Below are 17,196 nucleotides of genomic sequence, written 5' to 3'. Positions count from 1 at the left end.
TAATTTTATTAGGGGGCTTAGATTAGGTGTAATTAGTTTAAACTTCTTGTAATTTTTTTTACATTTTCTGTAATTTAGTGTTTTTTTTTTTTGTATTATAGTTTAGTTTATTTAATTGTATTTTAGTTTACATAATTGTAGGTAATTTATTTAATTAGTTTAATGATAGTGTAGTGTTAGGTGTATTTGTAACTTAGGTTAGGATTTATTTTACAGGTCATTTTGTAATTATTTTAACTAGGTAGCTATTTAAAATAAATATAAAGTTGCCTGTAAAATAAATATAAATCCTAAAATAGCTACAATGTAACTATTAATTATATTGTAGCTATATTAGGGTTTATTTAATAGGCAAGTATTTAGTTTTAAATAGGAATAATTTATTTAATTATAATAAATTTAGTTTGTTTAATTTAAATTATACTTAACTTAGGGGGGTGTTTGGGTTAGACTTAGGTTTAGGGGTTAATAACTTTATTATAGTAGCAGCGACATTGGGGGCGGCAGATTAGGGGTTAATAATTGTAGGTAGGTGGCGGCGATGTTAGGGAGGGCAGATTAGGGGTTAATAAAATTTATTATAGTGTTTGCGAGGCGGGAGTGAGGCGGTTTAGGGGTTAATACATTTATTATAGTGGCGGTGATGTCCGGTCGGCAGATTAGGGGTTAATAAGTGTAGGTAGGTAGCGGGGGGGGGGCAGATTAGGGGGTAATAAATATAATATAGGTGTCGGCGATGTTAGGGGAAGCAGATTAGGGGGTTCATAAGTATAATGTAGGTTGCAGGTGTCAGCGATAGCGGGGGCGGCAGATTAGGGGTTAATAAGTGTAAGGTTAGGGGTGTTTAGACTCTGGGTTAATGTTAGGGTGTTAGGTGTAGACTTAGAGAGTGTTTCCCCATAGGGCTGCGTTAGCCCATTGTTTCCTATGGGGATATCGTGCACGAGCACGTTTTTCCAGCTTACCGCTACTGTAAGCAACGCTGGTATTGAGGGTTGCAGTGGAGATAAATTATGCTCAATGCTCCCTTTTCTTAGGCTAACGCAGCCATTCAGACAACTCGTAATACCAGCGTTGTCTTAAGGGTGCGCTGGAAAAAAAAGGCTCGTTAGCACCGCAAGTTTTTACAGACAAAACTCTAAATCTAGGCGTATGATTGGCTGCGCTATAACTGAAGGTAAATTGTTAGACAGTTAGACAGGGACATGAGTGGCTTAGGAAGCCACTAGAAAGCTACATCTGAAGAGCCTATTTATCAGCATTTTATAGTGCGTAACAAAAGGTAATCACCTCGAAGCGTTCCACAGGATCCTCCTGCTGGGCCTGCTGCTCTCTCATCATGTGATACTCCCTCTCGTATTTCTTTAATTTTTTCTGGCTTATCTGGAAAAGAAGAAGACAAAAAAAAATCAGTGATAAACATATCAGGAGTCATATCTTTGTTCAAGTCTCTTTGCCCAACCCCCTCTGCGCTTCTGTGTGCTTTTCCTTTCCAATATTCCTGTTCCTCATTGTGCACTCCTCCTCCCCACTATTCCTGTTCCTCATTGTGTGCTCCTCCCCACTATTTCTGTTGCTCATTGTGTGCTCCTCCTACCCACTATTCCTGTTCCTCATTGTGTGCTCCTCCTCCCCACTATTCCTGCTCCTCATTGTGTGCTCCTCCTCCCCACTATTCCTGTTCCTCATTGTGTGCTCCTCCTCCCCACTATTCCTGCTCCTCATTGTGTGCTCCTCCTACCCACTATTCCTGTTCCTCATTGTGTGCTCCTCCTCCCCACTATTCCTGCTCCTCATTGTGTGCTCCTCCTACCCACTATTCCTGTTCCTCATTGTGTGCTCCTCCTACCCACTATTCCTGTTCCTCATTGTGTGCTCCTCCTCCCCACTATTCCTGCTCCTCATTGTGTGCTCCTCCTACCCCCTATTCCTGCTCCTCATTGTGTGCTCCTCCTCCCCACTATTTATGTTCCTCATTGTGTGCTCCTCTGTACCACTATTCCTGTTCCTAATTGTGTGCTCCTCCTCCCCACTATTCCTGTTCCTCATTGTGTGCTCCTCCTCCCCACTATTCCTGTTCCTCATTGTGTGCTCCTCCTCCCCTTTATTCCTGTTCCTCATTGTGTGCTCCTCCTCCCCACTATTCCTGTTCCTCATTGTGTGCTCCTCCCCACTATTTCTGTTGCTCATTGTGTGCTCCTCCTCCCCACTATTCCTGTTCCTCATTGTGTGCTCCTCCTCCCCACTATTCCTGTTCCTCATTGTGTGCTCCTCCTCCCCACTATTTCTGTTCCTCATTGTGTGCTCCTCTGTACCACTATTCCTGTTCCTCATTGTGTGCTCCTCCTTCCCGGTATTCCTGTTCCACATTGTGTGCTCCTCCTCCCCACTATTCCTGTTACTCATTGTGTGCACCTCCTCCTCTCTAATCGTGTTCCTCATTGAGTGCTCCTCCCCACTATTCGTGTTCCTCATTGTGTGCTCCTCCTCCCATCTATTTCTGTTCCTCACTGTGTGCTCCTCCTCCCCACTATTCCTGTTCCTCATTGTGTGCTCCTCCCCCCACTATTCCTGTTCCTCATTGTGTGCTCCTCCTTCCCACTATTACTGTTTCTCACTGTGTGCTCTTCCCCCCACTATTCCTGTTCCTCACTGTGTGCTCCTCCGCACCACTATTGCTGTTCCTCATTGTGTGCTCCTCCTTATCAGTATTCCTGTTCCTCATTGTGTGCTCCCCCTCCCCACTATTCCTGTTCCTCATTGAGTGCTCCTCCCACTATTCCTGTTGTGCATTGTGTGCTCCTCCTCCCCTCTATCCGTGTTCCTCATTGTGTGCTCCTCCTCACCACTAGTATTCCTGTTCCTCATTGTGTGCTCTTTCCTCCCATCTATTCCTGTTCCTCATTGTGTGCTCCTCCCCACTATTCCTGTTCCTCATTGTGAGCTCCTCCCCACTATTCCTGTTCCTCACTGTGTGCTACCCCCCACTATTCCTGTTCCTCATTGTGTGCTCCTCCTCCCATCTATTCCTGTTCCTCACTGTGTGCTACTCCTCCCCACTATTCCTGTTCCTCAATGTGTGCCCCTCCACTTTTCCTGTTCCTCGTTGTGTGCTCCTCCTCCCATCTATTCCTGTTCCTCACTGTGTGTTACTCCTCCCCACTATTCCTGTTCCTCATTGTGAGCTCCTCCCCACTATTCCTGTTCCTCGCTGTGTGCTCCTCCGCGCCACTATTCCTGTTCCTCATTGTGTGCTCCTCCTTCCCGGTATTCCTGTTCCTCATTGTGTGCTCCTCCTCCCCACTATTCCTGTTCCTCATTGAGTGCTTCTCCTCCCCCCCACTATTCCTGTTCCTTATTGTGTGCCCCCCCACTATTCCTGTTCCTCAATGTGTGCCCCCAACTATTCCTGTTCCTCAATGTGTGCCCCCAACTATTCCTGTTCCTCATTGTGTGCTCCTCCTTCTCACTATTACTGTTCCTCACTGTGTGCCCCCCAACTATTCCTGTTCCTTATTGTGTGCTCCTCCCCCCACTATTCCTGTTCCTCAATGTGTGCTCCTCCTCCCCACTACTAATGTTCCTCATTGTGAGCTCCCCCCACTATTCCTGTTCCACAATGTGTGCCCCCCCACTATTCCTGTTCCTTATTGTGTGCTCCTCCTCCCCACTATTCCTGTTCCTCACTGTGTGTTCCTCCTCCCCACTATTCCTGTTCCTCACTGTGTGCTCCTCCTCCCCACTATTCCTGTTCCTCAATGTGTGCCCCCCACTATTCCTGTTCCTCATTGTGTGCTCCTCCTCCCATCTATTCCTGTTCCTCATTGTGTGCTCCTCCTCCCCACTATTCCTGTTCCTCATTGTGAGCTCCCTCCACTATTCCTGTTCCACAATGTGTGCCCTTCCCCCACTATTCCAATTCCTTATTGTGTGCTCCTCCTCCCCACTATTCCTGTTCCTCACTGTGTGTTCCTCCTCCCCACTATTCCTGTTCCTCACTGTGTGTTCCTCCTCCCCACTATTCCTGTTCCTCACTGTGTGTTCCTCCTCCCCACTATTCCTGTTCCTCACTGTGTGCTCCCCCACTTTTTCTGTTCCTCATTGTGTGCTCCTCCTTCCCACTAATTTTGCTCCCCGTTGTGTACTCCTCCTCCCCACTATTCATGTTCCTCACTGTGTGCTCCTCACACTATTTCTGTTCCTCACTGTGTGCTCCCCCCCAACTATTTCTGTTCCTCCTCATTATGTGCTCCTCCTCCCCACTATTTCTGTTCATCATTATGTGCTCCTCCTCCCCACTATTTCTGTTCCTCATTGTGTGCTCCTCCTCCCCACTATTTCTGTTCCTCATTGTGTGCTCCTCCTCCCCACTATTTATGTTCCTCATTGTGTGCTCCTCCTCCCCACTATTTCTGTTCCTCATTGTGTGCTCCTCCTCCCCACTATTTATGTTCCTCATTATGTGCTCCTCCTCCCCACTATTTATGTTCCTCATTATGTGCTCCTCCCCACTATTTCTGTTCCTCATTGTGTGCTCCTCCTCCCCACTATTTCTGTTCCTCATTGTGTGCTCCTCCTCCCCACTATTTATGTTCCTCATTATGTGCTCCTCCTCCCCACTATTTCTGTTCCTCATTGTGTGCTCCTCCTCCCCACTATTTCTGTTCCTCATTGTGTGCTCCTCCTCCCCACTATTTGTGTTCCTCATTGTGTGCTCCTCCTCCCCACTATCTCTGTTCCTCATTGTGTGCTCCTCCTCCCCACTATTTCTGTTCCTCATTGTGTGCTCCTCCTCCCCACTATTTCTGTTCCTCATTGTGTGCTCCACCTCCCCACTATTTCTGTTCCTCATTGTGTGCTCGCCCCCAACTATTTCTGTTCCTCATTGTGTGCTCCTCCTCCCCACTATTTCTGTTCCTCATTATGTGCTCCTCCTCCCCACTATTTCTGTTCCTCATTGTGTGCTCCTCCTCCACAATATTTATGTTCCTCATTGTGTGCTCCTCCTCCCCACTATTTCTGTTCCTCATTATGTGCTCCTCCTCCCCACTATTTCTGTTCCTCATTGTGTGCTCCTCCTCCCCACTATTTCTGTTCCTCATTGTGTGCTCCTCCTCCCCACTATTTCTGTTCCTCATTGTGTGCTCCTCCCCAACTATTTCTGTTCCTCATTATGTGCTCCTCCTCCCCAACTATTTATGTTCCTCATTGTGTGCTCCTCCCCAACTATTTCTGTTCCTCATTGTGTGCTCCTCCCCAACTATTTCTGTTCCTCATTGTGTGCTCCCCCCCAACTATTTCTGTTCCTCATTGTGTGCTCCTCCTCCCCACTATTTATGTTCCTCATTGTGTGCTCCTCCTCCCCACTATTTATGTTCCTCATTGTGTGCTCCTCCTCCCCACTATTTATGTTCCTCATTGTGTGCTCCTCCTCCCCACTATTTCTGTTCCTCATTGTGTGCCCCCCACTATTTCTGTTCCTCATTGTGTGCCCCCCACTATTTCTGTTCCTCATTGTGTGCTCCTCCTCCCCACTATTCCTGTTCCTCACTGTGTGATCCTCCTCCCCATTCCTGTTCCTGACAATTCTTTGTTCCCTCTTCCCATCCTTCTGACCACTCTTCATTCCCACTCCCTATCCTGCTTCCACCTCTTCATTCCCTCTTTGCATTCTTAGATGTAAACCAAGCCCTGACACCCATTGCTGACAGTGGAACACAAATAGGGCTCAATCACATGATCTGATTAACTGCACAATGTCCTATTACAGATAAAAGCCATCTGTATTAGAGGACAGTAAACCGTACATACAGCATGCACACCTGATATTATCTGCGTCTCATCATTGTAAGATAAAGTCAGTGAGGGTGCAGCTGCTCTAATAGCATAGGTACCATAGGACAAAGCAAAGCGAGCTCTATACTCAATGATCTGATAAAGTCCCGGTGTTGTGAGGGGCAGAATACTTACAAACGTGACTCAGCACACAGAGGACGGCAGCATTTCTCTCTCACTGTGAAGGCCGGATGTGCTCAGTTAGAATCTACTGCATTATTAACCATCGTTAATATGAGACGGTCTTACTGGCACAGCTACCGTAACAGAGCTCACTGACAGCCTGTACTTAGCTAATCACACAGTAACATAGCTCACTGACAGCCTGTACTTAGCTAATCACACAGTTACAGAGCTCACTGACAGCCTGTACTTAGCTAATCACACAGTTACAGAGCACACTGACAACCTGTACTTAGCTAATCACACAGTAACAGAGCTCACTGACAGCCTGTACTTAGCTAATCACACAGTTACAGAGCTCACTGACAGCCTGTACTTAGCTAATCACACAGTTACAGAGCTCACTGACAGCCTGTACTTAGCTAATCACACAGTAACATAGCTCACTGACAGCCTGTACTTAGCTAATCACACAGTTACAGAGCTCACTGACAGCCTGTACTTAACTAATCACACAGTAACAGAGCTCACTGACAGCCTGTACTTAGCTAATCACACAGTAACAGAGCTCACTGACAGCCTGTACTTAGCTAATCACACAGTTACAGAGCTCACTGACAGCCTGTACTTAACTAATCACACAGTAACAGAGCTCACTGACAGCCTGTACTTAGCTAATCACACAGTTACAGAGCACACTGACAGCTTGTACTTAGCTAATCACACAGTAACAGAGCTTACTGACAGCCTGTACTTAGCTAATCACACAGTAACAGAGCTCACTGACAGTCTGTACTTAGCTAATCACACAGTTACAGTAACAGAGCTCACTGACAGTCTGTACTTAGCTAATCACACAGTTACAGTTACAGAGCACACTGACAGCCTGTACTTAGCTAATCACACAGTAACAGAGCTCACTGACAGCCTGTACTTAGCTAATCACACAGTTACAGAGCTCACTGACAGTCTGTACTTAGCTAATCACACAGTAACAGAGCTCACTGACAGCCTGTACTTAGCTAATCACACAGTTACAGAGCTCACTGACAGCCTGTACTTAGCTAATCACACAGTAACATAGCTCACTGACAGCCTGTACTTAGCTAATCACACAGTAACAGAGCTCACTGACAGCCTGTACTTAGCTAATCACACAGTTACAGAGCACACTGACAGTCTGTACTTAGCTAATCACACAGTTACAGAGCACACTGACAGCCTGTACTTAGCTAATCACACAGTTACAGAGCTCACTGACAGCCTGTACTTAGCTAATCACACAGTTACAGTTACAGAGCTCACTGACAGCCTGTACTTAGCTAATCACACAGTTACAGAGCACACTGACAGTCTGTACTTAGCTAATCACACAGTTACAGAGCACACTGAGAGCCTGTACTTAGCTAATCACACAGTTACAGAGCTCACTGACAGCCTGTACTTAGCTAATCACACAGTTACAGAGCACACTGACAGCCTATACTTAGCTAATCACACAGTTACAGAGCTCACTGACAGCCTGTACTTAGCTAATCACACAGTAACAGAGCTCACTGACAGCCTGTACTTAGCTAATCACAGTTACAGAGCACACTGACAGCCTGTACTTAGCTAATCACACAGTTACAGAGCACACTGACAGCCTGTACTTAGCTAATCACACAGTTACAGAGCACACTGACAGCCTGTACTTAGCTAATCACACAGTTACAGAGCTCACTGACAGTCTGTACTTAGCTAATCACACAGTTACAGAGCACACTGACAGTCTGTACTTAGCTAATCACAGTTACAGAGCACACTGACAGTCTGTACTTAGCTAATCACACAGTTACAGAGCTCACTGACAGCCTGTACTTAGCTAATCACACAGTTACAGAGCACACTGACAGTCTGTACTTAGCTAATCACACAGTAACAGAGCTCACTGACAGCCTATACTTAGCTAATCACACAGTTACAGAGCTCACTGACAGCCTGTACTTAGCTAATCACACAGTTACAGAGCTCACTGACAGCCTGTACTTAGCTAATCACACAGTTACAGAGCACACTGACAGCCTGTACTTAGCTAATCACACAGTTACAGAGCACACTGACAGTCTGTACTTAGCTAATCACACAGTTACAGAGCTCACTGACAGCCTGTACTTAGCTAATCACACAGTTACAGAGCTCACTGACAGCCTGTACTTAGCTAATCACACAGTTACAGAGCTCACTGACAGCCTGTACTTAGCTAATCACACAGTTACAGAGCTCACTGACAGCCTGTACTTAGCTAATCACACAGTTACAGAGCTCACTGACAGCCTGTACTTAGCTAATCACACAGTTACAGTTACAGAGCTCACTGACAGTCTGTACTTAGCTAATCACACAGTTACAGAGCTCACTGACAGCCTGTACTTAGCTAATCACACAGTTACAGTTACAGAGCTCACTGACAGCCTGTACTTAGCTAATCACACAGTTACAGAGCTCACTGACAGCCTGTACTTAGCTAATCACACAGTTACAGAGCACACTGACAGCCTGTACTTAGCTAATCACACAGTTACAGTTACAGAGCTCACTGACAGCCTGTACTTAGCTAATCACACAGTTACAGAGCTCACTGACAGTCTGTACTTAGCTAATCACACAGTTACAGAGCTCACTGACAGCCTGTACTTAGCTAATCACACAGTTACAGAGCACACTGACAGCCTGTACTTAGCTAATCACACAGTTACAGAGCTCACTGACAGTCTGTACTTAGCTAATCACACAGTTACAGAGCTCACTGACAGCCTGTACTTAGCTAATCACACAGTTACAGAGCACACTGACAGTCTGTACTTAGCTAATCACACAGTTACAGAGCTCACTGACAGCCTGTACTTAGCTAATCACACAGTTACAGAGCTTACTGACAGCCTGTACTTAGCTAATCACACAGTTACAGAGCTCACTGACAGTCTGTACTTAGCTAATCACACAGTTACAGAGCTCACTGACAGCCTGTACTTAGCTAATCACACAGTTACAGAGCACACTGACAGCCTGTACTTAGCTAATCACACAGTTACAGAGCACACTGACAGTCTGTACTTAGCTAATCACACAGTTACAGAGCTCACTGACAGTCTGTACTTAGCTAATCACACAGTAACAGAGCTCACTGACAGTCTGTACTTAGCTAATCACACAGTTACAGTAACAGAGCTCACTGACAGCCTGTACTTAGCTAATCACACAGTTACAGTAACAGAGCTCACTGACAGTCTGTACTTAGCTAATCACACAGTTACAGAGCTCACTGACAGCCTGTACTTAGCTAATCACACAGTAACAGAGCTCACTGACAGCCTGTACTTAGCTAATCACACAGTTACAGAGCTCACTGACAGCCTGTACTTAGCTAATCACACAGTTACAGTTACAGAGCTCACTGACAGCCTGTACTTAGCTAATCACACAGTAACAGAGCTCACTGACAGCCTGTACTTAGCTAATCACACAGTTACAGAGCTCACTGACAGCCTGTACTTAGCTAATCACACAGTTACAGTTACAGAGCTCACTGACAGCCTGTACTTAGCTAATCACACAGTAACAGAGCTCACTGGCAGCTTGTACTTAGCTAATCACACAGTAACAGAGCTTACTGACAGTCTGTACTTAGCTAATCACACAGTTACAGAGCTCACTGACAGCCTGTACTTAGCTAATCACACAGTAACATAGCTCACTGACAGTCTGTACTTAGCTAATCACACAGTTACAGAGCTCACTGACAGCCTGTACTTAGCTAATCACACAGTTACAGAGCTCACTGACAGCCTGTACTTAGCTAATCACACAGTTACAGAGCTCACTGACAGCCTGTACTTAGCTAATCACACAGTTACAGAGCTCACTGACAGCCTGTACTTAGCTAATCACACAGTTACAGAGCTCACTGACAGGCCTGTACTTAGCTAATCACACAGTTACAGAGCTCACTGACAGCCTGTACTTAGCTAATCACACAGTTACAGAGCTCACTGACAGCCTGTACTTAGCTAATCACACAGTTACAGAGCTCACTGACAGCCTGTACTTAGCTAATCACACAGTTACAGAGCTCACTGACAGCCTGTACTTAGCTAATCACACAGTTACAGAGCTCACTGACAGCCTGTACTTAGCTAATCACACAGTTACAGTACAGAGCTCACTGACAGCCTGTACTTAGCTAATCACACAGTACAGAGCTCACTGACAGCCTTGTACTTAGCTAATCACACAGTAACAGAGCTCACTGACAGCCTGTACTTAGCTAATCACACAGTTACAGAGCTCACTGACAGCCTGTACTTAGCTAATCAACACAGTTACAGAGCTCACTGACAGCCTGTACTTAGCTAATCACACAGTTACAGAGCTCACTGACAGCCTGTACTTAGCTAATCACACAGTTACAAGAGCTCACTGACAGCCTGTACTTAGCTAATCACACAGTTACAGAGCTCACTGACAGCCTGTACTTAGCTAATCACACAGTTACAGAGCTCACTGACAGCCTGTACTTAGCTAATCACACAGTAACAGAGCACACTGACAGCCTGTACTTAGCTAATCACACAGTTACAGAGCTCACTGACAGCCTGTACTTAGCTAATCACACAGTTACAGAGCTCACTGACAGCCAGTACTTAGCTAATCACACAGTTACAGAGCTCACTGACAGCCTGTACTTAGCTAATCACAACAGTTACAGTTACAGAGCTCACTGACAGCTGTACTTAGCTAATCACACAGTTACAGAGCTCACTGACAGTCCTGTACTTAGCTAATCACACAGTTACAGAGCTCACTGACAGTCCTGTACTTAGCTAATCACACAGTTACAGAGCTCACTGACAGCCTGTACTTAGCTAATCACACAGTAACAGAGCTCACTGACAGCCTGTACTTAGCTAATCACACAGTTACAGAGCTCACTGACAGCCTGTACTTAGCTAATCACACAGTTACAGAGCTCACTGACAGCCTGTACTTAGCTAATCACACAGTTACAGAGCTCACTGACAGCCTGTACTTAGCTAATCACACAGTTACAGAGCTCACTGACAGCCTGTACTTAGCTAATCACACAGTTACAGAGCTCACTGACAGCCTGTACTTAGCTAATCACACAGTAACAGAGCACACTGACGGTCTGTACTTAGCTAATCACACAGTTACAGAGCTCACTGACAGCCTGTACTTAGCTAATCACACAGTTACAGAGCTCACTGACAGCCTGTACTTAGCTAATCACACAGTTACAGAGCACACTGACAGCCTGTACTTAGCTAATCACACAGTTACAGAGCTCACTGACAGTCTGTACTTAGCTAATCACACAGTTACAGAGCTCACTGACAGCCTGTACTTAGCTAATCACACAGTTACAGAGCTCACTGACAGCCTGTACTTAGGCTAATCACACAGTTACAGAGCTCACTGACAGTCTGTACTTAGCTAATCACACAGTTACAGAGCACACTGACAGCCTGTACTTAGCTAATCACACAGTTACAGAGCTCACTGACAGCCTGTACTTAGCTAATCACACAGTTACAGAGCTCACTGACAGCCTGTACTTAGCTAATCACACAGTTACAGAGCTCACTGACAGCTGTACTTAGCTAATCACACAGTTACAGAGCTCACTGACAGCCTGTACTTAGCTAATCACCACAGTTACAGAGCTCACTGACAGCCTGTACTTAGCTAATCACACAGTTACAGAGCTCACTGACAGCCTGTACTTAGCTAATCACACAGTTACAGAGCTCACTGACAGCCTGTACTTAGCTAATCACACAGTTACAGAGCTCACTGACAGCCTGTACTTAGCAACAGAGCTCACTGACGGTCTGTACTTAGCTAATCACACAGTTACAGAGCTCACTGACAGCCTGTACTTAGCTAATCACACAGTTACAGAGCTCACTGACAGCCTGTACTTAGCTAATCACACAGTTACAGAGCACACTGACAGCCTGTACTTAGCTAATCACACAGTTACAGAGCACACTGACAGCCTGTACTTAGCTAATCACACAGTAACAGAGCTCACTGACAGTCTGTACTTAGCTAATCACACAGTTACAGAGCTCACTGACAGCCTGTACTTAGCTAATCACACAGTTACAGAGCTCACTGACAGCCTGTACTTAGCTAATCACACAGTTACAGAGCTCACTGACAGCCTGTACTTAGCTAATCACACAGTTACAGAGCTCACTGACAGTCTGTACTTAGCTAATCACACAGTTACAGAGCTCACTGACAGCCTGTACTTAGCTAATCACACAGTTACAGAGCACACTGACAGTCTGTACTTAGCTAATCACACAGTTACAGAGCTCACTGACAGTCTGTACTTAGCTAATCACACAGTAACAGAGCTCACTGACAGCCTGTACTTAGCTAATCACACAGTAACAGAGCTCACTGACAGCCTGTACTTAGCTAATCACACAGTTACAGAGCTCACTGACAGCCTGTACTTAGCTAATCACACAGTTACAGTTACAGAGCTCACTGACAGCCTGTACTTAGCTAATCACACAGTTACAGAGCTCACTGACAGCCTGTACTTAACTAATCACACAGTTACAGAGCACACTGACAGTCTGTACTTAGCTAATCACACAGTTACAGAGCACACTGACAGTCTGTACTTAGCTAATCACACAGTAACAGAGCTCACTGACAGTCTGTACTTAGCTAATCACACAGTAACAGAGCTCACTGACAGCCTGTACTTAGCTAATCACACAGTTACAGAGCTCACTGACAGCCTATACTTAGCTAATCACACAGTTACAGAGCACACTGACAGCCTGTACTTAGCTAATCACACAGTTACAGAGCTCACTGACAGCCTGTACTTAGCTAATCACACAGTTACAGAGCTCACTGACAGCCTGTACTTAGCTAATCACACAGTTACAGAGCTCACTGACAGCCTGTACTTAGCTAATCACACAGTTACAGAGCTCACTGACAGCCTGTACTTAGCTAATCACACAGTTACAGAGCTCACTGACAGCCTGTACTTAGCTAATCACACAGTAACAGAGCTCACTGACAGCCTGTACTTAGCTAATCACACAGTTACAGAGCTCACTGACAGCCTGTACTTAGCTAATCACACAGTTACAGAGCTCACTGACAGCCTGTACTTAGCTAATCACACAGTTACAGAGCTCACTGACAGCCTGTACTTAGCTAATCACACAGTAACAGAGCTCACTGACAGCCTGTACTTAGCTAATCACACAGTAACAGAGCTCACTGACAGTCTGTACTTAGCTAATCACACAGTTACAGTAACAGAGCTCACTGACAGCCTGTACTTAGCTAATCACACAGTTACAGAGCACACTGACAGCCTGTACTTAGCTAATCACACAGTAACAGAGCTCACTGACAGTCTGTACTTAGCTAATCACACAGTAACAGAGCTCACTGACAGCCTGTACTTAGCTAATCACACAGTTACAGAGCACACTGACAGCCTGTACTTAGCTAATCACACAGTTACAGAGCTCACTGACAGCCTGTACTTAGCTAATCACACAGTAACAGAGCTCACTGACAGCCTGTACTTAGCTAATCACACAGTTACAGAGCTCACTGACAGTCTGTACTTAGCTAATCACACAGTTACAGAGCTCACTGACAGCCTGTACTTAGCTAATCACACAGTTACAGAGCTCACTGACAGCCTGTACTTAGCTAATCACACAGTTACAGAGCACACTGACAGCCTGTACTTAGCTAATCACACAGTTACAGAGCTCACTGACAGCCTGTACTTAGCTAATCACACAGTTACAGAGCTCACTGACAGCCTGTACTTAGCTAATCACACAGTAACAGAGCTCACTGACAGCCTGTACTTAGCTAATCACACAGTAACAGAGCTCACTGACAGCCTGTACTTAGCTAATCACACAGTTACAGAGCTCACTGACAGCCTATACTTAGCTAATCACACAGTTACAGAGCACACTGACAGCCTGTACTTAGCTAATCACACAGTTACAGAGCTTACTGACAGCCTGTACTTAGCTAATCACACAGTTACAGTTACAGAGCTCACTGACAGTCTGTACTTAGCTAATCACACAGTTACAGTTACAGAGCTCACTGACAGCCTGTACTTAGCTAATCACAGTTACAGAGCACACTGACAGTCTGTACTTAGCTAATCACACAGTTACAGAGCTCACTGACAGTCTGTACTTAGCTAATCACACAGTTACAGAGCACACTGACAGCCTGTACTTAGCTAATCACACAGTTACAGAGCTTACTGACAGCCTGTACTTAGCTAATCACACAGTTACAGAGCTCACTGACAGCCTGTACTTAACTAATCACACAGTTACAGAGCTCACTGACAGCCTGTACTTAGCTAATCACACAGTTACAGAGCTCACTGACAGCCTGTACTTAGCTAATCACACAGTTACAGAGCACACTGAGCAGCCTGTACTTAGCTAATCACACAGTTACAGAGCTCACTGACAGCCTGTACTTAGCTAATCACACAGTTACAGAGCTCACTGACAGCCTGTACTTAGCTAATCACACAGTTACAGAGCACACTGACAGCTTGTACTTAGCTAATCACACAGTTACAGTTACAGAGCTCACTGACAGCCTGTACTTAGCTAATCACACAGTAACAGAGCTCACTGACAGCCTGTACTTAGCTAATCACACAGTTACAGAGCTCACTGACAGCCTGTACTTAGCTAATCACACAGTTACAGTTACAGAGCTCACTGACAGCCTGTACTTAGCTAATCACACAGTAACAGAGCTCACTGACAGCCTGTACTTAGCTAATCACACAGTTACAGAGCTCACTGACAGTCTGTACTTAGCTAATCACACAGTTACAGAGCTCACTGACAGCCTGTACTTAGCTAATCACACAGTTACAGAGCTCACTGACAGCCTGTACTTAGCTAATCACACAGTTACAGAGCTCACTGACAGCCTGTACTTAGCTAATCACACAGTTACAGAGCACACTGACAGCCTGTACTTAGCTAATCACACAGTTACAGAGCACACTGACAGTCTGTACTTAGCTAATCACACAGTTACAGAGCTCACTGACAGCCTGTACTTAGCTAATCACACAGTTACAGAGCTTACTGACAGCCTGTACTTAGCTAATCACACAGTTACAGAGCTCACTGACGGTCTGTACTTAGCTAATCACACAGTTACAGAGCACACTGACAGCCTGTACTTAGCTAATCACACAGTTACAGAGCTCACTGACAGTCTGTACTTAGCTAATCACACAGTTACAGAGCTCACTGACAGTCTGTACTTAGCTAATCACACAGTAACAGAGCTCACTGACAGCCTGTACTTAGCTAATCACACAGTTACAGAGCACACTGACAGTCTGTACTTAGCTAATCACACAGTTACAGAGCTCACTGACAGCCTGTACTTAGCTAATCACACAGTAACAGAGCTCACTGACAGCTTGTACTTAGCTAATCACACAGTAACAGAGCTCACTGACAGCCTGTACTTAGCTAATCACACAGTTACAGAGCTCACTGACAGCCTGTACTTAGCTAATCACACAGTTACAGAGCACACTGACAGTCTGTACTTAGCTAATCACACAGTTACAGAGCTCACTGACAGCCTGTACTTAGCTAATCACACAGTTACAGAGCTCACTGACAGCCTGTACTTAGCTAATCACACAGTTACAGAGCACACTGACAGTCTGTACTTAGCTAATCACACAGTTACAGAGCTCACTGACAGCCTGTACTTAGCTAATCACACAGTTACAGAGCTCACTGACAGTCTGTACTTAGCTAATCACACAGTTACAGTTACAGAGCTCACTGACAGTCTGTACTTAGCTAATCACACAGTTACAGAGCTCACTGACAGCCTGTACTTAGCTAATCACACAGTTACAGAGCACACTGACAGCCTGTACTTAGCTAATCACACAGTTACAGAGCACACTGACAGTCTGTACTTAGCTAATCACACAGTTACAGAGCTCACTGACAGTCCTGTACTTAGCTAATCACACAGTTACAGAGCACACTGACAGCCTGTACTTAGCTAATCACACAGTTACAGAGCTCACTGACAGTCTGTACTTAGCTAATCACACAGTTACAGAGCTCACTGACAGCCTGTACTTAGCTAATCACACAGTTACAGTTACAGAGCACACTGACAGTCTGTACTTAGCTAATCACACAGTAACAGAGCTCACTGACAGCCTGTACTTAGCTAATCACACAGTTACAGAGCTCACTGACAGCCTGTACTTAGCTAATCACACAGTTACAGAGCACACTGACAGCCTGTACTTAGCTAATCACACAGTAACAGAGCTCACTGACAGCCTGTACTTAGCTAATCACACAGTTACAGAGCTTACTGACAGCCTGTACTTAGCTAATCACACAGTTACAGAGCACACTGACAGCCTGTACTTAGCTAATCACACAGTAACAGAGCTCACTGACAGCCTGTACTTAGCTAATCACACAGTTACAGAGCTCACTGACAGCCTGTACTTAGCTAATCACACAGTTACAGAGCTCACTGACAGTCTGTACTTAGCTAATCACACAGTTACAGAGCTCACTGACAGCCTGTACTTAGCTAATCACACAGTTACAGAGCACACTGACAGCCTGTACTTAGCTAATCACACAGTTACAGAGCTCACTGACAGCCTGTACTTAGCTAATCACACAGTTACAGAGCTCACTGACAGTCTGTACTTAGCTAATCACACAGTAACAGAGCTCACTGACAGTCTGTACTTAGCTAATCACACAGTTACAGAGCTCACTGACAGCCTGTACTTAGCTAATCACACAGTTACAGAGCACACTGACAGCCTGTACTTAGCTAATCACACAGTTACAGAGCACACTGACAGCCTGTACTTAGCTAATCACACAGTTACAGAGCTCACTGACAGCCTGTACTTAGCTAATCACACAGTTACAGAGCTCACTGACAGCCTGTACTTAGCTAATCACACAGTTACAGAGCTCACTGACGGTCTGTACTTAGCTAATCACACAGTTACAGAGCACACTGACAGCCTGTACTTAGCTAATCACACAGTTACAGAGCTCACTGACAGCCTGTACTTAGCTAATCACACAGTTACAGAGCACACTGACAGCCTGTACT

General features: G+C 45.3%; 1 protein-coding gene across 1 annotated transcript in view; it reads right to left on the bottom strand.

Moving 5' to 3' along the window:
* The window catches only part of RABGAP1 (RAB GTPase activating protein 1), an 831,375-nt gene that overhangs the window by 32,967 nt on the left and 781,212 nt on the right, over positions 1-17,196 (bottom strand). The window contains exon 18 of the mRNA XM_053696166.1: positions 1,291-1,383. Coding sequence (XP_053552141.1) covers positions 1,291-1,383 — 93 coding nt within the window. The remainder of the gene's footprint in view (positions 1-1,290; positions 1,384-17,196) is intronic.

The sequence above is a fragment of the Bombina bombina genome, chromosome 12 (genome assembly GCF_027579735.1).
Source record: "Bombina bombina isolate aBomBom1 chromosome 12, aBomBom1.pri, whole genome shotgun sequence".
Lineage (NCBI taxonomy): Eukaryota > Metazoa > Chordata > Amphibia > Anura > Bombinatoridae > Bombina > Bombina bombina.
The sequence above is the reverse complement of the archived record's forward strand: the minus strand, read 5'-3'. Positions and strand labels throughout refer to the sequence as shown.